Source organism: Antennarius striatus, chromosome 17 (genome assembly GCF_040054535.1).
Source record: "Antennarius striatus isolate MH-2024 chromosome 17, ASM4005453v1, whole genome shotgun sequence".
NCBI lineage: Eukaryota > Metazoa > Chordata > Actinopteri > Lophiiformes > Antennariidae > Antennarius > Antennarius striatus.
In genome coordinates, this window is record NC_090792.1 from 5538323 (window position 1) to 5564516 (window position 26194).

General features: G+C 39.9%; 1 protein-coding gene across 2 annotated transcripts in view; it reads right to left on the reverse strand.

The window, feature by feature from the left end:
• nrxn3a (neurexin 3a) overlaps positions 1-26194 on the reverse strand; it is a 227550-nt gene that overhangs the window by 85921 nt on the left and 115435 nt on the right. For both annotated transcript variants that reach the window (XM_068338595.1, XM_068338594.1), the window contains 7 exons: positions 21400-21603; positions 19596-19622; positions 16420-16539; positions 15987-16107; positions 14205-14465; positions 10237-10427; positions 9610-9783 (listed from right to left, as the gene is read on the reverse strand). In XM_068338595.1, coding sequence (XP_068194696.1) covers positions 9610-9783; positions 10237-10427; positions 14205-14465; positions 15987-16107; positions 16420-16539; positions 19596-19622; positions 21400-21603 — 1098 coding nt within the window. The remainder of the gene's footprint in view (positions 1-9609; positions 9784-10236; positions 10428-14204; positions 14466-15986; positions 16108-16419; positions 16540-19595; positions 19623-21399; positions 21604-26194) is intronic.

Sequence of the window (26194 nt, forward strand, 5' to 3'; positions counted from 1 at the left end):
AAGCAGAGAGCACCGAAGACTCCAAGTCCACCAAGGGAAACAGAGATGGTTGATGACCGTGAACAATATGGAAAGGAGACAAACCAGAGGAAGCAGACGGAAGAGTCTTGTGGGAAAACTCGACCTAAGACAGTTTGTGCAACCATGTATCCGGGTCCTGGGATGCAGTGATGCGTAGACCGGTCTCCAGTTCCTAGTTGAGGCGTTCAGCTTACCCATTGGTCTGTGGGTGGAACCCGGAGGAAAGGCTAAAAGTTGTGCCCAGCAGATCAAAGATCAAAACTCCTTCCAGAATCGCGAGATGTCCTTGGGAAAACCACGAATCCGGAAAATGTTCAACATCATGACCTCAGCTGTTTCTTTAGCTGAGGGGAGTTTGGGAAGAGCAATGAAGTGAACCATCTTAGAGAATCTATCCACAAGAGTCAGAACCACAGTGTTACAGTTCGAGGGGGGAAGCCCCGTAATGAAGTTCATGGAGATGTGGGACTAGGGGTGTTGGGGAATGGGCAAGGGCCTGAGTTCTCCAGAGGGCGAGAGACCTTGTTACTGGCACAAATGCAACCCGCGTTAACAGAGTCAGTAACGTCCTTGGTCATCTTGGGCCACCAGAAACGTTGTTGTACAACAAAAAAAGTCTAACTGATACCAGGGTGACAGTCTTATTGGTGTGGGCCCAGTGAATCACCTCCCCCCTGAGAGCCTGAACCACAAAGAGCGTTCTATCAGAACATTCAGGAGTAACGGTGACACCATCGACCGCCGACTTAACCTTGCCTTCTACTTCCCAGGAAAGGGAAGCGACAAGGCAAGTCTCATGTAAGCTGGTCTTGGGTTCAGGGTCAACCAGATCATTGGCAAACATACGAGACAGAGAATCAGGCTTTACATTCTCAGAGCCAGGTTGGTAGGACAGTGTGAAATTAAACTGACTAAAAAAAATAGCCCACCTAGCCTGTCTAGCATTTGCAGTTCTTAAGTATTCGAGATTCTTGTCATGGTCCATACCAGAAAAGGCTGAGAGGATCCCTCCAGCCAGTGTCTCCACTCCTCCAGGGCCACCTTAACAGCCAGCAGTTCGCGGTCACCTATGTTATAATTGCGCTCGGCTGGAGAGAGTTTCCTTGACAGGATCGCACAGGGGTGCAGCTTACCATCCTTGGAACTGACTTGAGAGAGGATTGCTCCGACCCCGATGTCAGAAGCATCTACCCCTACCACAAACTGCTGGCTGGGGTCCGGGAGGATGAGAACAGGGGCGGAGGTGAAGCTCTTCTTCAGAGTCCGAAATGCAACTTTACATTCTGGGCTCCAGACAAAAGGTCTGTGAAGAGAAGACAGGTCATGCAGAGGTGCGGCTATAGAACTGTAATTGCGTATGAACCTTCTATAAAAGTTGGCAAAACCCAGAAACTGTTGAACCTCTTTGCATGAACAGGGCGTGGACCACTGCCACGGCTGAGACCTTCTCGGAATCCATCCTGATCTCCCCCTCAGCAAGCACAAACCCAAGGAATGAGACCGAGGGTTTGTGAAACTCGCATTTCTCCGCTTTCACAAACAGCTTATGCTGAAGCAATCTCTGAAATACTGAGCGGACATGATGAGTGTGGGTCTCTTCATCGGGGGAAAAGATCAGGATGTCATCTAAATAGACAAAGACAAAAACATTTAGCATGTCTCGGAGCACATCATTGACCAGGTTCTGAGACACAGCAGAAGCATTGGTGAGACATTGGTAAAAGCAGTTTTCCACTCCAGTTTCCACTCCAGTTTTCCTCACCAAATGATATGCATTGCGGAGGTCAAGTTTCGAAAAAGTCTTGGCCCCCTCCAACAGCTCGAAAGCTGAGGAGATAAGGGGAAGAGGGCACCTGTTCTTGATCGTAATGTCATTGAGACCACAATAGTCAATGAAGGATCGGAGGGTCTTATCCTTTTTCTCCACAAAGAAGAACCAGGCTCCAGCAGGGGATGAGGAGGGACGGATGATCCCAGCGGCGAGAGAGTCCTTAATATAATCCTCCATGGCTTTGTGTTCTGGAGCAGAGAGAGAACACAATCTACCCCTGGGTGGGGTGCTACCAGACAACAAGTCAATAACACAGTCATACGGACGGTGTGGTGGCAGAGACGTAGCCTTAGTCTTACTGAAAACTTACGCGAGATCATGGTAACATGGCGGCACGTTGACAATGTCAGGGTTCAAGGAATCAGTGACCGAGGAGAAACTGTAAGAATTGGGAAGACAGGAATCCACACAATTCGGTCCCCAGGAGGTAATCCTCCCATTATCCCAATCAAAGTTTGGATTGTTGACATTGAGCCATGGGTGTCCTAAGATCACCTGATGGGCCATAGAATTAAAAACGTGAAAACTTATTTTCTCTGTGAGAGTCTGGGAAAATAAGTTTAACCGACTGAGCACGATGCCATCTACGGCCTTTACCTCAAGGGAGCGTTGTAGAGCAAACTTTCTCAACCCAATCTCCTGACTAGGGAAGAGTTCATAAAGTTAGCGTCGGCACCAGAGTCAATGAACACACAGACCAGAAGGGCAGTAGAGTCTGATATCATTTCCACCTGAGGCTGGAATTGGGCAGGATTCCCAATAACACAACTTCTGTTCACCTTAATCTGCTCTCCGGAATGTGCCCCAGTTCCCTTAACATGACAAGCATTCACGAGATGTCCCAGCTGACCGCAGTAAAAGCACCTGCCATCCCTCTGTCGGCGGAGACGCTCCTCAACGGGCAATCGAGTCCGGCCCAGCTGCATGGGTTCCTCCGTGGGGTAGTTGACGGGAGCCAAGCTGGTCGCCGGTGGACGAATGTGACTCGGCCGGTCCTGGGAGTCACATCTCCATCCGCGCTGTTGCAAAGAGAGAGTCCAAAGTCGTCCCCGTTCCGGGTTCCGTTCGGCAAGTCTCTTATCGATCTTAATTGCCAAGGCTATAAGGGAATCTAAATCCCCGGGCAGATCGACAGGAATCAGCTGGTCCTTAATCGCTTCAGGGAGTCCTTGAAAGAATGAGTCAGTCAACGCCACAGGGTTCCACTCGCTCTCTGAGGCGAGGGTGCAAAAGTCAATAGTATAATCAGAAACCTTGCCTCAAATTAAGCAGCGAGTGAGGTGTGTTGAAACACCTGTTCCAGGGCTCTCGTGAAACTGGCGAGAGAAGAGCAGGTTGCCGACCTGTGGTTCCACTCGGCGGTGGCCCACGTCTCTGCCTGCCCAGTGAGATGGGAGATGATAAATGCAACCTTGGCTCAGTCTGTGGGAAAAGCCGAAGCCTGCAGTTCAAAATCTAATTCACACTGAGTTAAAAAGGGTCTCACGTCACCTGATTCCCCGGAGAATCGTTCTGGACGAGAGACTTGGAGGCAGGAAGAAGCGGCACCGGTCAGTGACCGAGAGTCGGAGGCCAGACCCGGAAGAGTGGCCGGGTTAGACTCCGCAACAGCAGGTGCCTCTCGAGGCAGGTGACTTGAGTAATTTACTGACCTGTGAGCCCAACGATATCATCAAGTCCTGGCGAGCTTCCAGATCTCTCAGAGCGGTGCACAGGGATGTAAGCTGCTCCTGCTGTTGAGCCAGCTTTTCCCCCTGTAGTCGAAGGGCGTTACGAACCGGATCAGAGTCGGCTGAGTCCATTCTGGCCAGTTCATTCTGTCATGAACGTAGCGCAGGAAGACAGGACTCAAGTGCATGACACTGAGCGGTAAAATCACAAAACAAGGTTGATTCCAGGCAGGGTTCGGTACACAGGTAAGACAGTCAATCCAGGCAGAGGTATCCAAGGCGGGAGGCAAAAAGGCAAGGTCAAAATACAAGCAAGGTTCAATCACAAAAATGAGAATGAGAGCAATGAATCAAGGCTGGCAACGAGGCTGGCAACGAGACAAAACACAACGAGACAAGACACAAAGGGGGAATAAATGCAGGGCTAATGGGGGGGATAGGAGGCAGGTGCGTGAAAGAAAATCAGGGATCAGGTGCACGCAGACAGGGAGGGGGCAGGGCAAACAGGAACCTGGAACAGAGATAGGGGTGAGTGATCACAAAATAAAACAGGAAGACAAGACATGAAACATAGGGAAACAAATAAACACTCAACAAGACAGGATCATGACATTGTCAACCATGTACATGATGTATGTAAAGTGCTGCAACGGTTGAGTGAGTATGGCATTAAACTCAAGCCGAGCAAATGCGATCTCTTCAAACGTGAGGTTCGCTGTCTGGGCAGAATAGTCTCTGAAGAGGGCAATCCTGCTGATTTTGAAGCTGTAAGAGCACAGCTTCAAGACTGTGGGCCCACTTAGAAAAATGCTTGCTCTACTCACGTACTACAGACAGTATGTAAAAGACTTTGTGGAAAGTCAGTTGTCTGTATGAGCTCTTAAAAACAGATACAGGTGAAGCCCCTGATTACAGAAAAAGAAATAAATGGTTAAAGAAAATTAGCCTTGTTGTGCACTCAAACAAATCAATACTGTGGACTAACCAGCACCAACAGGCACTTGAACAGCTGATTGACTGTCTGCTATATCCCCCAGTGTTAGGTTCCCCTGATTTCAGTCAGCCCTGGAGTGATGCATTATTTTATACTGATGCATCACACCAGGGATTAGGAGAAGTACTCTGTCAGAATCAACATGGCAAACTCAGGGTCATTGCTTATGGCTCTCACACCCTGAAAACAGCTGAAAAGAACTATCAACTTCATGCAGGAAAGTTAGAATTCTTGGCTTTAAAATGGGCAATCACTGACAAGTTCCGGGATTATTTACACTATGCTCCAAGCTTTACTGTTCATAGTGATAACAATCCACTCACATCTTTTCCACAACAAAACTGAATGCGACCACTTCAAGATGGGTTGCAGAATTGGCTGATTTCAACTTGAAAAATAAGTACAGTACAGGCCTGGAAGAGAGAATAGTGATGCAGATGCTTTGTCCAGGATGCCATTGGATGCAGAATCACTAATGAGAGAGTGTTCTGAGGAATTAGTGCTGCTATTCAAGCTGTTGAGGTACAGAAAGTATCCCCTTCAACATGGTCACTCGCAGCTGTAGCTGCAGTATGTCCATTTCAGCCAATGGTGAATCGACCACCGCATCAATTAGTCCCATAACCAAGGAAAAGTTCAAAGAAGCACAGATATCTGACCCAGTTATCCATCCTGTGATAGAATGTAAACTCTCTGGTTGTAAGTCACCGGTCAAGGAGTTCTAAATTCAGTTATAAAACAAAATATTTGTTTAGGGTTAGGGACAAATTGATAATAGAAAATGATGACATTCTGTACAGAAGTACCACGGCCCGCAAACAACTAGTCTTGCCAGAGAGATGCAAATGGATGGTACTGGAAGAGTTGCACAATAACATGGGACACCAAGGCGCTGATCGCACAGTTTCCCTAATGCGTGATCGCTTCTTCTGGCCATATATGCAATCAGATATAGAACACGATGTGACCAAAGCTTGCACGTGTCTAAAACAGAAAAAGCCCTGTCATGAAACAAATATTTTGACGACACATCCATTTGAACTGATAAGCATTGATTTTCTTCATCTTGACCAATGCAAAGGTGGATATGAATACATTCTTGTCATTGTTGATAATTTCACCCATTTTGCCCAAGCATATGCCACATCAAAGTCAGGCAAGAAAGCTGCAAACCTCATCTTCATTGATTTTTCTCTAAAGTTTGGTTTCCCCTCTCACATCCATCATGACCAAGGAGGAGAGTTTGAAAACCAGTTGTTCAGTCAAAGAAACTTAGTGGAGTGGCTGAATCCAGAACAACACTATCACCCGATAGGGAATGGTCAGGTGGAACGAATGAACAGAACCTTTGCAAATGCTTAAAACATTGAGACACAGAAATTAAACTGGAAAAATCAATTGAACAAACAGATGTATGCTTATAACTGCACACGCTATGAAGTGACAGGTTATTTGCCATTCTTTCGGACTTCATACAGAGTCAGGTTCAAGTAATCAGCGAAATTATGTGAAGAAATGTAAACAAGGTATGGGGGAAGCATATGCCATCGCCAACGAAAATGATCAAAAAGCTGCTGAAAGAAGGAAAACGCATTATGATACAAGAGTGAGAAGTTCAGTGTTACAGCCCGGTGAGCGTGTCTTGATTAAAAATCTGACACCAAGAGGAGAACCAGGTAAACTTGAACTACTGGGAAGACACAGTTCACACTGTAGTGAGACAAATGGGTCTCGACCTGCCAGTCTATGAAGTGAAGCCAGCACAGGGTAAGGGACACTCGTGTGTTTTACACAGAAACTTACTTCTGCCCTGTGATGACTTACCTTTTGAAGCAGAACCAGACTTGGTCAAATGTGATAAAAGGAAACAGAAAGGAAGACCCCAGCTTGTGAGTCAAATTCAGGAATCTGATAAGGATAGTGAGGACGAATATGAACTGATTTATGAGCCACTTCAGGGGCCCAAGGTGTCAGCAGAGAGACATGAGACAGCTGATAACCTGGAAATGCAGAACTGAAATATCAGCTCTTGTTGCACCATCAGCACAGCTTTCTGGAAGAAGCCAGTCGGAGATGTCCAGTGTACCTGCTGGAAATCTGCAAGGTGAAGATGTAAACTTACCTGAATTAAATTTGCCAAGTGTACATTCACCCCCAGCTCCTGCCCCATCAGGTGCTGCTGCTGTACCTGAAGAGTCCTACCAGTTGCCAAAAAGGGACACCCACCGAAACGTATGACCTATGATCAGCTTGGCACTCCCTTCTGCTATAATGTTCAGCGAACTCCTCAGGTGCTACCCATCTAATCCACACCCGGACTGGTTCCATGGCTTCCATCTCTACAGCCATATTACTTCCAGTTCCCATATAGATCCCAGCACGCATGAGCCTACTGCTTATGTGGACTGTGTTCAAGGATAATTCATTGACACTATGAAAAGATGGAAAATTTTTGAAAATGGTTTATAGATTTTGTACATTTACTTTAGTCTTAAGATTTAGTCTTGTGCTTATGAACTGTTAACATTGTACGGTGATCTTTGACCTTTGTTCAAGTAACTCATATTATCTATGTTTCAAGTTCATTATAGACTAAAAAAAAAAAATTTGATTAATGTCGAGACGAAATTAATTTTTTAGGGGAGTGTGTGACAAGTTACAAATTATTATAATGACACTAATAAAACGGTAAGCTAATAGAATGTTATTTGATTGAAGATTTATAATAAGATTAACATTAAGAAATGAGAAATAATAATAATGTGATTTAAAATAATGTAAAACATTAAAAACTCATGGTTAAATGAGGATTAAAAAGTCAAAACGCTTAAAATGTAAATTCATTGTTTATTTTATTATTGTTAAAAACTTAAGACACATTGATGTTATCATTGTTCAACAGTGCTGTCTTGATCTGATCGTCTGAGATCGACTACTCAGGGGGAGATTCGCAGTACTTTTTACGATGGCAGTAAAGTGATTACTGACTGAAAATATCTCTCGTCACATTTGTTATTATTTTCGCCCCCTCAATGAAGGGTGTAACACCGACATGAGTTGAGTGGAGACTTACCTGTAAACTGATGCACTGCTCTGTTAAGGCAGCTGTTCTGGACCAGGTGAACCAAACACAAGGAGGGCGGGATTTACTTTGGGATCTTAGATTGACTTAAAATGTAGGAGCAACATCACGACAGCGGATCCACTGCTCTGACTCATTACTTGTAACGCCAGTGAAATTCATTTTCCTCTGACTGATGCTTGTGTTATATGTATAACAGTGTAACGTCCCCATCTAGTGGTGGTGCAATATATCGAAGTAACTCAAATCAAACTCATCTGTGATGATTAACACACTCCAACGTGGGCTTAATGTATGGAGAAACACACATGAGCATTATGCAATGAAAAGTTGCAATGAAATGCATACATTTACATGAATAAACAGTTTCAATGACTAATCAACTGATTTTGATATAAATGAAAAGCATAAAATAAAGCACAAAAAGACAATGGACACAATCAACAAACTGTGATTGATGACATTTTATTTTTAAAAATAAATAAATGAACTCTTGCTTTCTTGCAGTACAATCAGTAAATACATAACATTGTTATCAAGGTCATTCGTATTGTCACAGCAATGAGGTCATACAATACACAGAAAGATATATTGTTGTTCAAATGAAACATCAACATAAAATACCCACAATGTTCTGAATGGCAGGCATAAGAAAAAAACAACAGTACAGAAAATGATTCCCATGCAAACAATAGCAGGTTGTGGAGACTGCCCCCGTACTTGAAAGGATGACAATACAACCACAGAAGAATGTGACGCTTGCACGGATAAATAGAAACATTTGTGTGCTTGTGCAAAATGTTTCAGCAGCCTATATGCATAAACAATTACAACGAAATAAAAGTAATAAAAAAACTTTGAGCAAACTGGTGTGTGGATTTAGTGTGTGATGTCAGTGATGAGATGAAATATGTCCAAATTCATAGTTCTAAATATTTTTTTCTTCCAATCCCTTTGTGATGAATGTTTAGGTTTTGATTGTCCAGGCCAAGCTTAGCAGCTGTAACCCATACACAATCTGCATGTGGTGTCAATGTTGAGGTCAAACACTAAAGCATTCCAGCTACATTTTTCAGTTATATGTTGTCTGTCTTGGCATGTCCAACAGAACTGTTGTGCTTCTGAAATAATTCAGTGTCTACATAGAGCGCTTAAGGATCGCATTTTGCTCAAGCAAGCAGATCCCAAAGTCAATTTTAACCTTAGAATGATCTTACAAGTGCATTTATGGGTGAGTACAACTCCCTTTTGTTAAACAAAGTACAACATAAGGCACATCAGGTTTAATAAGTATCTTAGTTCTTTACAAGTATTTTTTTGAAGTAAAAACATGACTGTATAATAAGCCTAATGCCTAAAGCACACTTGTTGAACAAATAAAAAGCATTTGATAAATTCAGATCCTGATTTAAAAATAAGGTGTTTGTTTTGTTGGTCAGAACTTAAATTTCTTGATGTTGCCTCTAGACAGCAATATGCAAAACTGAAAAAGAAGAAACAGGAACAAAGAGGGTGGAGCACAGTGAAGCAAGGGCAAAAAACTAACTATCGCTGTGCAGTCAAATGGATGCAGGCTAATGACATTGTGCAGTTTAATTGTACAACATACCTGAACCAGGTGATACCGAAATATTGTTCAACACTCACCAAAACAAAAACAAATTAAATCAAAACAACAGCACTACTTTAAAAAGCATTGGGGATGAAAATGGAGCCCCTGGCAGTGCTTAATGACACTGCACTGGCATAAACTGTTCCAGTGATTGTGACGGCATTTTAGTAGGCGACCAATATGGCCGATAACACGCGGTGGTGATAGATAGCGGAGGTTTGGCCTGACTCTAGCTGTGGGTCAGTGAGGCAAAAAGTACAGTAAATATGATAAAATGCCTTCCATGGGGGTGCAGGCTGGAGGAGCTACTGTTAGCATTAAGCAGGAAGAACGGGCTCCCGGAACTGGAGTTGGACTTGACGTTTGTGTAGTAGTAGTCTAAATCAGGCGACGGTGTACCTTCGCATCCACGTTCAATCTGCCCGCTGCGGAACAAGGCATCACTGAGGAGGTCTGGCAGGCGACCGTTGAGGTCCACTGATGCCAAACAACCCTGGAAGCCTTCTCTGGAAGCCACCAGTTTCGGCAGACTGCCATACATGCCTGGACCCAGGCCAGCGATGAACAGATCACCTGCACAGAAAAAACAGTAAGTTAGAACAGAAAATAATTTAAGTCATTAAGCAAAAATCTCTCATCCCTTGGGTGACATCAATTTTGACGAGCTTTTCAAGTACATTATATGGCAAAATTTACTCAATAATTCGGTATATAGCATCTCATAAGCATTTGCAGGTCTACTTTCAGTTTCTGATTGACACAGGCCTATCCTGGATTCCTGGATCCTTGGTTGGTTGTTTCATCGAGAAAAACCCTCCAAAATTCTGACCTGAGGATGTTTCAACCTGGCAAAGCCTGCCAAACTTCCCACCCATGGTGTCTTTTGTGAACTTTGAGTCAAATAAACTATTAAAGACCGCATATTGTACTCAAACTTATTATGTGACATTATGCAATAAAATGGACATGTTTTAATGCAAATTAACACAAAGAAGTAGGATCTTAAGTGACATGTCATTCTCATACCCTTCAGGTCCAGGTTTTTGGCCCCGTTGATACTCTGACTTGTGGCTGTAGCATCGACCTTCAGGGTGTGGGTATTGCTGTTGTCTCGAGTGATTGCCACATTGTGCCACTGGTTATCATTCAGTGCCTTTTCACTTTTGCCTTTGATAAGGTTGGGGCCGTTTCCAAGGTCAAAGACATAGTGGATATACCTGCAAGAGAAAAGTACGTAAAATATAAATAATGTTGACATTCAGCTTTCTTTATCTTTATATTAGATCAGGAGTGTCAAACTAATTTCCACATCAGCATAATGGTTGTTAACAAAGATGTAACTAATACATGTCACTAAATATAACTCAATGTAATGTAACATAAATGTAACTACAGTATTTCTTAATGTTGAATAACTCTGAATTTATTACTTATTCAAGTTACAAATATTAAGTTGCACGAAAAAAATGTTTGCTTGTTGCTCTGTTTTAAAATAAATCCTTTAAATTTATCAGGTTACGAAACCCGCATAAGTCCATCAATCAAGGATCAATCTGTCCAGGTGAATAAAGAAAAATAACATCAATAACAAGTTAGAGCATTAACTTTGTTCAAAACAATTTTGTCAAAATTAAAATTAGCTAAATTACCGCACTGTGAGAAATTTATTTTTTGGTCAAAGTACTTTTTTTAATCTATTTATTTTTAGACATTCTGAGCTTTTATGCTCTCGCAAACCACATAAAATCATGTGGCGGGCCGTATTTGGCCTCCAGGCCTTGAGTTTGACACTTGTGTATTAGATACAGCCTAAAACAAAAGGTCGACACGTGATGACCTAAGCATTCTATATGTGAGTCCTGGGTTCCTCTTGGTGCAGACATTGCACTGCCTCACGTGACCAGAGTGAAGCTAGGCTATTTCAAAAAGTGGGATTTTCAAACACAGCCATATCTAAGGTGTACAGAGAATGGTCCATAATGGGTGAAAATGCATTGCTAATGTTGGAAGTAAAAGGAGAATGGCCAGACTCGTTTGCACTGACTGAAACACAACAGTAACTCAAATAACCACTTGTTACAACTCAGACAGTTGTATCAATTCCTCTCAAAATATGTTTGAGAGGGATTATACCGAACTGGACTTGAACTTAATAGAAGAAAACTGACATATTTCTAAATGAAAGGCTGTTTTAGTTTTTTAATTTAGCCTGTCGTTTTTGCAGAAGACCATCACTGAACACACAACACTTCAACACTGAATCTCTTGGATGCAGCAGCAGAAGATAAAACCAGGTGCCACTCCTGTCAGCTAACAACAAAACAGAGACTGCAGTTCCTGCAGGGTCACCAATTGAGGACAACAGACACTGGGAAAATGTTGCTTGGTCTGATGATTCTCAATTTCTGCTGCAACACTTTGATGGTAAGGTTAGAAAATGACATCATCAATATAAAAGCATGAATCCATCCATCCAATCCATGAATCCATAACAACAGGGCAGGAGGGAGCGGTGCGATGCCAGGGTGGTGCGTGTAACCCTGGCAACATGCTTTTTTTGCCGTACTAGAATAAAGTGTAATTGCACATCCGCTAGTTGGCAGTGGCGCTCTTACTGTCAGTTGTGCTCAGGGAGTTTCAGCTCTATGGTGTAGGGTTTGGTGATATGAAGTGCAGTAAACAAACTCTCAAGAAGACAACATGATTTTTTTTTTTAACAGGGATGAAAAGAATGGTTGGGCGAGACGAAGATAATGACACAAGAGCAAGTCACCCAATAAATTAAGGCACAACTTAAAGACATTGCACCTCAATCACACTTGATAAATCACACTCCGGATAAACTGGGTCAATATGGCCAAGGATCCGAGGATCTGTTGTGAGCATTATAACTACTAAACAATATTAGAAGTGATAAACAGGTTTATCTGTGCTCTCCATCTCCTTCCTAGCTTCCCAAAAGGTATTCTAAAGGATAGGTCCTTGTCTTTGTGTTTTCTTGATTTTCTGCATTTTTTGGCATATTTTTGGAGTTAATTGCAACGTAGATTGCATTGTTTCTTATGGCTGCGAAGCTATTTGGTCGCAAGTGACGTATGACGCCAACTTGACCACTGAATACGGAAGCTGCTGTGACGCAGATTTTAAGCTTTTCTGACCAAAGGAATGATGCTACACATATAAAATTTATTTTTTCTTCTATTTTTCATAATGATGAATAACATATATGTCACTTAAAATTAACTTTACTGTCCGTTTAATATTGCTGAGCTGAATTTGAATTTGTTATTGTTTACTGATTTTATTTAATTGTATTTTTCAGTTAAAAATGGTGCAATACGTTGGTCAAAAATGTTTACATCTCAAACAAGGGTTTTTGTTACAGACTAAAAAGTAATGTTATCAAAGTTATTCTTTGTTATAAATTTAACTGTATTTCTTTTTTGTTTTCTTTAATGTTAATAAGAATACAATGTTAGGCAGAGATGTACTTATAACAATTTCATAGAGAACTGATGTTATTTATAGTCGCGCCGGAGACTGGGGTGTGCGAATTGTTTTCTTCTTACTAAGGGGGCGTAACAGAAAATAATTTAGAAGCACTGTGCTGGTGGTGTAATGGAGTGGAGGATATTTTTGGCATCCCTTAGTACCAACTAAGAACATGATATGACAATGAGTTCCTTGCACTCAAATGGCCTCCATAGTCACTAGAAATCAATCCAATAGAGCGACATTAGGATATGGTAGAACAGGAGATTAGCATCATTTATGTGCAGCCGACAAATCTGCCTCAACGGCGTGATACAGTAATGTCAATGTGGACCAAAATATTTGCGGAAAGTTTCCATCAAGTTGTTGCCACAATGGATTAAGAAGATAAAAAAAAAGGTCCAACCCGGTGGTGTCAAGGTGTACCTCATAACAAAACGAACATAAAACAAGGAAGTCAGAGACTGCAACATCCCACGACACCCCTGAATTCAAAATTTTTTCCTTGACCTATACATTTTTCTGCCTCTGGCTCCCTGAAAATGTTTTTCAATTTTTTCAATTTAATTTTAATTTAATATACTGTTTTGATCCCCGAAGAGAAATTAAGAATGCATTGCTTTTGGTTTCAGAGTTGTATACCTAAAAAGGCATAAAAGTGAAAATTTGACCCTGACCTAGTTTTTCAAAGGTCAAGGTTGTAATCTAATTTTCATCCCTTTGCCTCCCTGAATACAATGCCTTTTGTTACGTCTTTCTATCTAACCCGGCTCCTAAGCTATGTGCAAAAAATGTACAAAAGATGAAACTCGACCTTGACCTAGTTTTCTAAAGGCCAAAGTCATCATCTCATTTTTATTCCCTTTGCCGCCAATGTAATGTGCTTTTTTTTCATCTTTCTATCTGCAACGGTTGTGAAGATATTTGGTGGATGGACAGACGAACACACAAACACTGACAATTACATCACCATCATGTACATCATGTAACAAAACCAAACTAAGTAAACCCAATATGCAAGTGTTGATTAATAGGGAATACATTTATTCAATAACTACATCCCTTGTGTCAAAAGTTTTTTTTTTTCTTTTTCGATTTGTTTTTTTTTTTATTTAGCTTGTCCAACGATGTTTAATATTTTTAGTTGAAATACTGTATAGAAAAAAAGTTTCCTGGTTTATACTTGTACATTTTTAAATGACTTTTCTGCAATGGATAGCCACTAGGTTTCCTCCACCAATATTGTGAGCCTTTATATTTCTTGATCTTTTAAGTTGGTAAGCCAACCATAAATACGTGTAAGTATTTAGTGTACTTTTTCATTTGCAGAGGATTTTTTACAACTTTCTTACTGATAACTGGAGCCTGTACTGCACACAAGTTGCAAAACGATTATGAAACAGGTGAGAGTAAGCCAAAAAAGTCCGAATTGGATTTGGAGGATCCGTTATTCAAAATGTTTTCACATTGTCATCTGATATTACACACTAAATAAAACCTACCCTTTCACCAGTTCTACAGCTATAAAATCATTGCCATCTCCAGAGTTAAAAAGTATGAATCCATCTGGGGAGGTGGTCTTGAACTGGAAGAAGAGATGCATGGACGTGTAAGCCTGTAGAGTGGCCAAGCTCAGGTAGCTGCTCTTGGATTTAAAGGTGACAGGGTCAGCGATAATGGAACGAATCCCAAATCGAGCATTCAACTCGCAATAATCAATGTCTCCATTCTTGCACAGGTCGATGTATAGCATGCCATTAAATCTGTGAAGAAGAAGAGACCAAGCATTAGAAATGCATTTGGTGGCAGAAGAACACTACAAATGCTCTGCCTACTATAAAACACGTTGCACATTACAAAGACATTGAAAATTTCACATTAAACTAGTGCTGTCAGGCAATTAAAAAAAATAATCTAATTAATTACAGGATTTGTAATTAATTAATCTAATTAATCCAATTTTAATCATACCTGCTAGGGGCCCCCACATAAAGAATTTGAATTCTAGGACATTACAAAATTGTAGTGCATGACTAATCAATAGAGTGCACCAAGAAAAGAATATTTGAAATCCACATTTTTATTGGTTAACTGCGCTTTATAAATGAAATTCAAAAGAAAAACGGCCAAGCACATCAGCAAACCAATTAGGCCAGGTGCATTTCTCAAAAATGCAATACAAATGCAGTTAAATAAAATAAATTAAATTCAGAAATAAAATAAGGCTGAGTCTCAAATAGGCACATAAGCAGACTCTCAATCAAAATGAATACTAAAGCAATTCAAAATAAATAGTATAACATGGCCCTAAATAAGGCACATAAATAGTAAGATGCCAACAGGCTTTTCCTTAAAAGGGTAAGCTAAAGTTCAACTCGGTGTCCTTTACATGTTTTGCATTTAAATGATACGTTTGGCTGGAGCTGCTTCGGTGATATGAAAATTCTCTTTTACAAAAGGTACAAATAATAATAATAATAATAATAATAATAATAATGGATTATATTTATATAGTGCTTTTCTGGACACTCAAAGACGCTTTACATCGTTCCATCATTCAACCACTCCTCATTCATACTTGGTGATGGTAAGCTACGTGTGTAGCCACAGCTGCCCTGGGGCAGACTGACGGAGGCGTCTGCAGCACAGATTTTGTTGATAGTCCCGTTTTTGTTCTTTTTGTAAATAAACTTTCCGCCTAAGGGTCCGAGTGGGCTTGCCTCGCTCTCCTGTGTCGCGTCCATTTCTGTTGTCAGTCACCCTGCTTTTGACTAGTGGCTCAGGTAGGACGTGACATCACTGCAGCCTACGAGTCACTCAATGGGCCAAATTTAAAATGCTTGCCCATTGACTTGCCACTCACGATTATTTTAATTTAATTTAATTTAATTTTTATAGCACTTTAATTTGCAGCATAATTAATTAATCTAATTAACGCGTTCAAGTGACAGCCCTACTTTAAACATTTGATACACAATGTATGTCTAACAGAGATTGTGAGGCTGAAATTGACTTTATACTGATTTGATTTTCACCATCTGCTGAAGAATATATACGGAGATCTAGCCACTTCATGCTCTAAGTGTTCAAGAGCATCTCACTAAACTTGCTTTCTGTAAGAGACACTGAAACAAACATTAAATGAGCTGCAAAACCATCAAATTAATAAGCAAAAGAGCACAAACACAGCATTTAAGTGACTACTCTCTATTGACTTGTTAATTTTCTTATTATTAATATTATGTCAAACATAAACACATCTGAGAAGTAAAAATAAGTATTACCTTAGGCTCTGAAGATGACCGATGAAGCTGGAGGGAATGCTGGAAACAAATCGGCGCTCTGTCATGATGCCTGTTTCAATGTTGTGGAACTCCAGACGAGTATGGTCGCCCACCATTTGGCCTGAAGATGGGGAGGGTGAAGGGGATGGGTTGAAAAGAAAGACAAAAAACGAAAAGAAAAGAGAACACTGTCTGACACTAACACAAAAGGGCTGATTTAAGGAGAAAATTACAATGCCAGCATTAGATGGATGCAAACTGTTACCGATGGGTACATATCTACATGCTGTCTACATGTAGAAATTCTAGCAGATTTTCATTCTGACGCTGGCAATTTCTACGGCAACACGTTGAAGCATGATGTCATACCACTTGTAAGGCAACTCTAAGAACAATTCTTCAAACATGAGCCAAGTTGATGCAGGTTAAGTACCTTCAGCTACATCATCGTCAACCAAAAGCTTGTAGGTTTTGCCACGGCGCACCACACGCACTGTATGCCATTCATTATCATTGAGCTTTAGCCCAGCATACAGGATCTCCGGTCCCTTGCCTGAGAACAGTAGTCAATCACAAAGTTAAAGACATCCTGAACCTCAAACCAAACCTTTGTTTTCCCAGAAGTCAGACTAGATTAGCTAAAAGGCCTGAAAGTGGCTTCATAGCTCAAAAGGTTTTTAAATGTAGTTTTCATTTGGGAAACAAAGATTTGGTTTAGTCCGTGAAATAAACAGGATAAATACAAAAACATCGGTAATTCTAATAAGTACACCTCATATCTATACCGTTAAAGTGCTGGTGCTCGTAAAGTATGAACAAAGACAGCAACCACAGATGGAACATTTGCTTTTACTCATCGTAGGCTAAAAGAAATATTTTCCTTTTGTCTCTTTTTTCAAATACCAAACGCAAAACCAACATTACCAAGTCACACCACATTAGACATCAGTTTAATATTAGTTCATTGTCTTTTTATAAAGTCTTCCTTATTTACATATTTTTCACGCATTTAGGTTTTTTGCCGACGGAAAATAGTCTCTTTTAAATCACACACTTTGACCATTCCTCCAAACAAAACAACCAAAGTAACTTGATGTCAATTAAAGAAAACTAAAACCAGACGTTATTAGTAGTTGAAAGCTGAGATCACAGACACACACATAATTTATATTGGAACCACTGAATCAAAAACACCGGTGAAAACCAAAAAGTTGAGCACTCTTGTTGATGATGATACTCTTAAAATTTCCTTCCTGATGTACATGAATCAATTCACATTTGTGCCATACTAATAATTAAAAAGAAGTCCCATTCCTTTAGATTTCATTTCAGTCTGTCAAGTTTTGCCTTGTAATCCCTGCTGAACTGTTTTTGAATGTTTTGCTCTCATTTTCTCAGCACTGAGATTGTTTTTGTTTTTGTTGTCAATTTATGTGTTATAAACTAAATGGTAAACTGTCTGTACATAGAGTCTATCTGGTATGACCAGTTATCAGTGACCAATGACCAAGAGCTTTACAGGTCAGTGCTCAAGCAGTTATAAACCACTGACAAAGATCACCATCCAACACCAAGGCCCTGACATTGACATAATCACACACACAAACGAAACAGTCACTGTGAGTAAGGGAGGATTAGTATTTAACATGTGTTTTGATTTAACATGCATTTTGAAGACACCTCTGTCTCCTAACACACTGCTACCCATCCAAGCCATCGGGCTGCATCAACTTTCAAAATTTCTATCAGGAAATAGAAAAGTTTTGGTGGATTTTTTTGAAACATATTCAGTAACAGGCAGCAAGGCAAACATCTCTGTAGCCTCATTATGAGTAAAAGCAATCCCTAGTTAGTTATCTGTGACCCACAGAACTGCTTTGTTACTGAGACACTATACCATATGTGACAACATAAATGCACAGTACTGTTAATAAGTATATTTTTGATACCCAGTCTGTAAATACATACAAACACTCTAGGGTTGTTGTTCATTTATTTATTTTGTAATTATAGAAAATTTTCAGTCTTTGGACAAGGATGAGCAATTCACTGAGGGCAGAATGTAGAAATTGCAATCCTTTCTCACTTGATTGTCTTCTGTATTTTCTCTTAATCTTAACAACCTCATTTGCTATAAATAAAAGTTGTTAATCACTTAAAATAATTGGTTTTCCATGGGTTTAATAATACTATATGCTTCTAATTTTTTTCCATTAAAAATTAAAAAATGTCAGCAATCAAAGATGTGCTCTGACACATTTTGTAGACTACAATAAAAATTATGTCCAACCAGAAATCAAATCATATGTGTTTAATGTACATTTGATGTGACAGCGGTCAAAATATAATAACATGTTGATTTTAGGTGCTGTTAAAATATGGATGTTGACAGTGAAGCCACATTCACTTTGGATATAGCGATATTGCCTAGTCATATTTAAATGTCTAGGCAGGATATCATGATCCAGATTCAATGTCCTCAATTTCACGGCAGATGATAAAAAGAAGAAAGCCTTAGCATTTTTTTTTCATCTCTTCAGAATGTATAATTTTTCCATCTGTGGAGGTTTTTTTTTAATATTACCTATAGAGAATCTGTTTTGGGTGCTGATGATCTTTGGTTAAATTGTCACCAGCTTAAAAAAAATTATCTTTCATTAATTGCAAGCTCAACGTCAGGACTCCATGTATGATTGATGACTCTGAGCTATGTTAAACCTGCAATATGTATTTAAATATGATTCCAGGCATTCCTTACTCTTAAGTTTAATGAAATGCGTGTGTTCTTGATTTATTTCATGGAAATTACTTATTTTTTGTTATTAACATCATTTCGTTAGTAACAGACATTTGGGGAGAAAGTGAAGAGGTTTTGCAGCTTATGGGGGTTCCCTAATGAACAGTTCAGATCATCTGGAGCACTAAAAACCCTCACAGATAATTCAAACATGTGTTAAAGATACTGACACTAAAGGTAGTATAGTACTAAAATTACAGGTAACATCAAAGTGTACAGGATCCAGACCAAAGCCAGGCTCAAATTACAGGAGGTCTGATATCCTAGAAGAAAAAATTCACTGATTTTCTTCACTACAATCCCACAATCCACATTAAATCATGAGCATTTCACATTCCAGGACTTGTCTAAGATTATTTTATCAGCTGGACCATCACACCGCAGCTGGAGTTCTCTCTCATGGAGATGTAGACTCCTGTAGCCTGAGTCTGACACAAGTAGCTCTCCGGTACAACTAAACTGTTTTTATACAGTCACATGTGAAAATATTTCAATTTTTTTCTAGATTTAATCAACAATGTATTTTCCTTGTGGTAACCACTGACGACCAGGGCAGAAAATAATCGGAAGAGGCGTTTGATTTAAAAAGAAGCTAAGTTAGGAGATAAGTTTAACAACCAAAACGCATCACCAGACATTCCATTGGAGTGAAGCTATTTAGGTTGGTTCTCATACAATTAAGCAACCATGTCCTCCAAGTTCTAGGATTAAGAGAAGGTGGAGGGTGGACATTTAAACAATTCCTTTTAAAAGAAACAACATCAATAAAGCATTAACATAGAAAGCAAAATGAAACTTGAGTGTTAACTTACTGGAGTTACAGTTTATCCTGATACAGTCTAGATGGGGGAGAATAAATGACAGATGAAATTGCATCCTTCAAGGTTACTGCTGCAGACATCCAAAACCAAAAAGTCCACCCTTCCGGGGACGCACACATGCAGGAAGGCAGCCATTTTATTCAGCAAGTATATATGTACTATATGCCAAATTACTATGAAATGGACACATTTTTGAAAATCTCCAAAAATATAATTTAGCAGTAAACGAAACAATGTAAGAATGTGTCAATTATACAAATAAAAAAACTTGTACTCTTTTGTTCCCCATAACACTGGCATTTTAAATTTATTACTTCTGTACAGTATTTACAGTAAAATGGCCACTTGTAGTACCAGCCACATGAGTTTTCCAACCCAACACTGTATGTCAGACTTCAGATGTAAATATTCTGCTTAAAAAAAGTAAAACGTCTCGTGCTCCACACCAACAATGTGGCAGCAGCTATTGGCTTGAACGCCACCCATCAATTGAACAAAGGACTTTGATTAGATTTTGGTTACATCAATGCCGATGCCAAATCTTTTGATTCTGAACAGTACAATCTTACGGTTGGCAAGAATGACTGCTGCATGCAGCCGTGAAGACAGTGTGGGTTGGTCACCATGTGGCTGGTGGTTTCATGTGTCGTCAACCGCAACAGAAAAGTGGGAGCAAACAGCCACGATCCAATCAGCACCAGCACCATGCAGAGGCACAGTAACCCCAACCATCACGTCTGGAGTGCTATCTTCCACCTGCATGTGTCACTAAGCTACATCAGTGACTAGATGTCTAAATATGTACAATTGAAAAAAGGTTTTACAGAAAAAGACAGATTAATGATCGCTGACCAATCAGACTTGCCACCATTTAGACAGAAATCTAAGATGTAATATGTAATAATAGGTGTGTGTCTGCGTGTATACGTGTTTTTGTGTTTTGCAAATCTAGCTAATGTCTGCTAACAGATCTCGCTAACACAATATGTATGCTTGGTGCGTATGGAGGTGTGTGACCCGTTTGTCATTGTGGCATTCTTTATGATTGGACATGTTTGGGAACATGTGGGGTCGCAGCCAGCTGTAGGTTTTGCTGGGCTCTGTTCTCGGGCTGTTCGCCAGACGGGCCGCAGGCTTAAGGCCTTTGAAGGGGTGAATACCATCTTTTGACAAAGCATGATGGAAAATGGAATTGACACGGAAACATGAAAAATAAATACTGAAAAAAGAATGGACATTCACTAGAGAACAAGAAAGTGACAGATGTCAGATAGAAAGTTGCTAAGAAAGACAAGAATGGGTTCTTCTAATGTCCTGTTGATGATGGAGAGAGGATCAGTGGGCATACTCGGTGGAGGTCACCTCTTAGAAAGTCTCAGCACACATGGTAAAAAAGAGATATATGTTGAAATAGAGTAACATAACATTAATTCTCCTTGTGCTGTGACTGTCTCAAAAGTTCTTTTAACAAGAAAATGGATATGACTATTGTCAAAAATGACCGCTGAAATAAAATAAACTGAGAGCCATAATAGTTAAATCATTGGGCAGTCCATGGCAACCTGTTCTACACTGTATGAACACCCATGCATGAAGAAAAATTTTGTTGTGTTCTACAGCAGATGGTAATCTTAAAAGGATCATAGCAAAGAGGAAATGATGAAAAGACTGCAGACGAAGATTAAATGAGTGAGAAAAGAATTCACTGGTCAACAGCCAATCATCTCATGGTGAAGGTGGAGGTGTGGTGGCCAATGAGTGAGTGGTGTGATGGCAAAGATGGCTAATACAATACCTAAGTTGACTGTAAGCTTGACGCGACCCCCATCCAACTCCAGCCTGAGCGTGTCAGCTGAGTCTCGGGAGGTAGTGGCCATGAGGAGGCCGTACGCCCGCTGAGAGCGGAAACGCAGGGAGACATCCTCGGCTTCAGTGTGCATGATGGTCGGCATCACCACCTTCATGTACATGCTGCCATCATAGGAGAGGATGGATGCCTCTGTGTGGGGAAAAAGATACATGAAGACATGTCGGACAGCATAATTCTTAGTCACATGCTCCTAACATCAAAATAACATTTAGCATCATATTGGCCATCACCGTCCAAACCAAAACCACTCTTTGCTGCAGAACACATATGTCTTTCTTTCAGAGGTTCACAACCTTTTTTTCTCCATGGACCAGTTCAACGTCAGACAATATTTTAATGGGCCATCCTAAGTTCAGTCAGTCATTTTCATATTACCACTGCTGCATCCGCCGCAGCAGGTCACGGGGAGCTGGATTCTATCCCAGTGGCATGGGGCGTGAGGCGGGGGACACTCCGGGCACGACGCCAGTGCACCACGGAGCCACACACAAAGACAAACAACCACTCACACACACATGCACTCCTACAGACAATTTGGGACCGGCCAATCAACCTGAAGCACATGCTTTTGGAGGTGGGAGGAAGCCGGAGAACCCACGCAGACACGGGGAGAGCATGCGAACTCCGCACAGAGTGGGACTTGAACCCGTGTCCACCGTGTTGTGAGGCGGCAGCGCTAACCAATGCGCCACCGTGCCACCCCTGTCCTAAGGTGTAGTGGATTAATGTAACAAAGTAAAAATGATACAACCAGCAGTAAAACTGCTTTATTATATAATAATAAACTTGAATCGAATGAGTATCAGCTTTATTAGGAGTGTCTTCTTACCATCCCATCAACATTTGGTTTTTTTTAGTATTGCTAGCTTGGAAAGTTCAATTTAGCAGCAATGTATTTTGTACTTTTTGATTGGCTGTTAACCATGCTGTGCTCTACTTTTACCAACCCTTATTTGAGACATACAGACATGTCTACAGCTGTAAGAACGAGAACATTCTCAAAAGAAAAAAAAACAAAAAACAGTACATGTGGGTTAGTTGTGCGGAGGTGACGATGAAAAACCTCCCTCTAAGTCCAATACTATGTACTCTCAAGCGTTCAGTTGTCAGTCTCCATTGATTATTGAAATATTTAGAAACAGACAGAACCATCTGTAGTATAATGTTAATTGAGTCTCTGTGTTATTAGACACACACAAAAGAACACACACAGAGTCCAGGTCCAAACAGTGAACTTGTTTGCAGTAAACAAGCTGTCCTCCAGAAAAATCCTGAGCTTAATGACACAGAGAAACATGCATGAATATGGGATACACTATAGGATATAATAGATGGAAATTCTACATGCTTATTCATGCTTACACAACAAAGGCATTGCACAACACTTAGTTGTATTTGAGTAATCTTGTCATGTTAAATCACAACATAGGGCACCAGACACCTGATTGAATAATGGACATGTCAGGCAAAGGATTACAATCACATCTCCCGTAGTGACTGTCCACCTTGACCACAATAAAAGTTTTGCGTAGTGATCAACAGAAAGCCGGCTGAGTAATCCTGGGCTTTGGGAGCACAAAAGTCCGATATCTAACAACATTATTACATAATTGGAGTGAAATGATACGAGAAAAATGAAGCATTAATATGCCGATATATTATGTGTCCTACAAATGCCCTTTGTGTAGTTTTGGTGAATAGAACTGTAGTTCTATCAAAAGCCCACAGGAGGGAGACACAGGCAGAAGATCCTGATAATGAGCATCTAAAATACAGCTACTGTAGTCGACATTGAGAAATGAGATGTGGAAAAATTAGTGTTAAAGTGAAAGATGGATCGAATAAACTGAATCTGAATTGGTGGAACCTGTTTTATCATCAAAACATTTAATGCTACATTAATCATAATTTCAAAAAAGAGGATAATTAAAGCACACAAGTACAAACATGTGGTTCGTTGAAAAGGGAACGAGCTCATCCTTAGCGACTGGGAAAAAACTTTCCTGACAATGATCACTTATTAGTAAATTTAAACCCATCCATTTTCCATCCATTTTCCATCCATTTTCTGCTGCTGAAGGCTAATTTTTAATTTCTGTTTCCAAACAATTGGAACAGGAATTGCCTTTGTGTTTACACACTGAAATAGTAACTGTTAAAAAGGGGTGGCTGTGCAACAAAATTCTAAACTGAAAATGGAGCAGATTGAGAACACTGCAGCTGGAAGGGGATGCTACACAATGACTCAGATGGCATCAACCATTTTTTGAGTGGTCTGCTTGGAATACAACATCTCAACAACAGACAGAAAGGTCTCAATTTTGGAAGACTAGCTCTGTCTTGAGCTGCCTGTTCAACCCGCTACAGGTGTTGTGTGATAGGCTGAGTGTCTCTATTGGAGAATGCATCCCACCTTTCATCTATAGCTTACACAACACTATTTTGTTAAGGAGCAATATCAGAAATTCTTCCTTCCTCTTTGTTTTTGAACAAACTCAGGTCTTACACTATTCTCTTTATGTAGAGTGTGTTTTGTAATACAGTGTGTGCTACTTCTTTAGTAATACTGTTAAGATATTACTCAGTACCTAAATAGAAACTGCTATTGTTCTTTTTTTTTTTCTTTAAAACTTATTACATTCCTCGTTTGATTCCAACTCATTAATTAACTAAATTTCCCTACAGTGGGATGAACAGAGGAAATGAGACTGACACTACATAGAGTGGTCAATCATTCATGTGTGTTTTTAGCTGGGATTTTTTTTACCCCGTTCTACAAATATATAATATGCAATATATTTTATGTTCTAAAACAGAGACCACATAGTATACGGACATTTAGATTAATTTCCACATGCAATTATCTGTCCAACATAATAACCAGTGTGTGATATGGATGGTGCTTTCAACCATGATACAAATCTTATCACTCTATTTTTTCATCACTTACATGTTGATGTTTGTACACAGATCTGGGTCCATGCTCAACTGCACATGAAATAAATGTTTGGTCACAGGGACTGTGTAATTGACAAGGTGCCAAACTACAACATGATGAAATACTGTATACACAATTTAAAATATTATTACACTGTAAGCTGGGCTGATTAATTTTGACATGCCATGCTGTGTGGTTGTCATGGGTGTGTGTGCATGTGTGTGTGTGTGTGTGTGTGTGTGTGTGTGTGTGTGTGTGTGTGTGTGTGTGTGTGTGTGCTAATGTGTTTGAACATTTTAATAGTGATATATAGAGAGATAGCATTATGGTCTCACTGTATAGCATGACAGCACATGGAGCCATTGCGCAATTCATGGTGAGGCTCGGCTGGCTGGTGCTTCACCGCAGATCTCTTCTTCTAATGTAAAATCAGTGACGTTAAATAGAAAATAACCATATAATACACATCACTGGATAAATACAACCATTTCATTTATTTCTTCCATTTTAAATTTTTTCTGTTTTTTTTTTTTTTTTTCATAATCGCAGGTGAGGCCGTGCCACACCTGCCGCCCCTGACTGCACGTCACTGGTTAGTGGCTCGTGGCAGGAAAATGGGGATGTACTGTTGTGTACCTATGCCTTAACTTTGAGTTGTTGTCAAGTATTCTGTGTTAATTCATCATACAGCCTTTCTTCTTCATTTATAATACAGCAACATCACAGACACAAAGGGGTGTTTGTGTTTTGATGAAATGTATATAGGGATGTGTCAAAACATCAGTTTTTGAAACTGTGGATCTGAATTATATATGGTCACACTGCACTAAAATATGTTTGGTGACATGACACTATATTACATGGGACGATCATCACCATCAATAATGACATTACAGAAAATCAAAGAAAGGATTTCCTTAAAACTTTCAAATTGTTTGTTCCCTGTGTCCTTGTTATTGTTTTACAGTCTCATGTTACTGTAGACATTGTATTATAAGACTACTAGGGACTCTACATCTACTGTGTCTGGCAAAGCTGTGATAAGTGGACCATGTTCTCACCCATAAATCAATGCTTAATGGAACAGGTGTCTAAGCTCATGCCAGGAATGTCATTCAAGCGCCAGTAAACCCTACACTGCCATGGCTTTACATAAATGATGTGTCACTTCTACTGCAAATAATTTGACTGGGGAAATGTTTAAGGCATTACCAAAGACAAATAGTTAACTGTATGATAGTAAACATTCATTTGGTGTACAGCCTTAAAGCCAACTGATTTTTAAACATAGACACTTTGTTGATCACTTTTCAGTAAGTTGTGTACACTTGGTAGCTGTATTAACAAAAGCCTCGAATGATCTGATGACAAGTTGACAACTCTAAAATATGCAGATGTAAACACTGGGTTGTCACTCAAGCATTCAGAAGTAAACTGAATTACAAAGAAACCAATGATGTAAATGCTAATATAATGTAATAACATAATAAGAGATGAACAAACCTTGTCAAAAGATGCCAGAGACTTAACCATGTAAGTATTAAAGTGGTCTAAAGACAAATAACTCATCTTTGTAATGACCAAACAACAGAAACTCATATTCTGGAATTAGTAAATTAATATTTCCAGCAAAAGCAAAGTAACATAACTATCAACTCCAAACTATATTTATATGTACAGATTTGATATTTTTAGATGTAGATAAAGATATGTATAGACTGATGCCTCATCTGAAAGGAATTTTGGAAACAAAGCGAATAAATGATAGAAAAGGTGATTTTA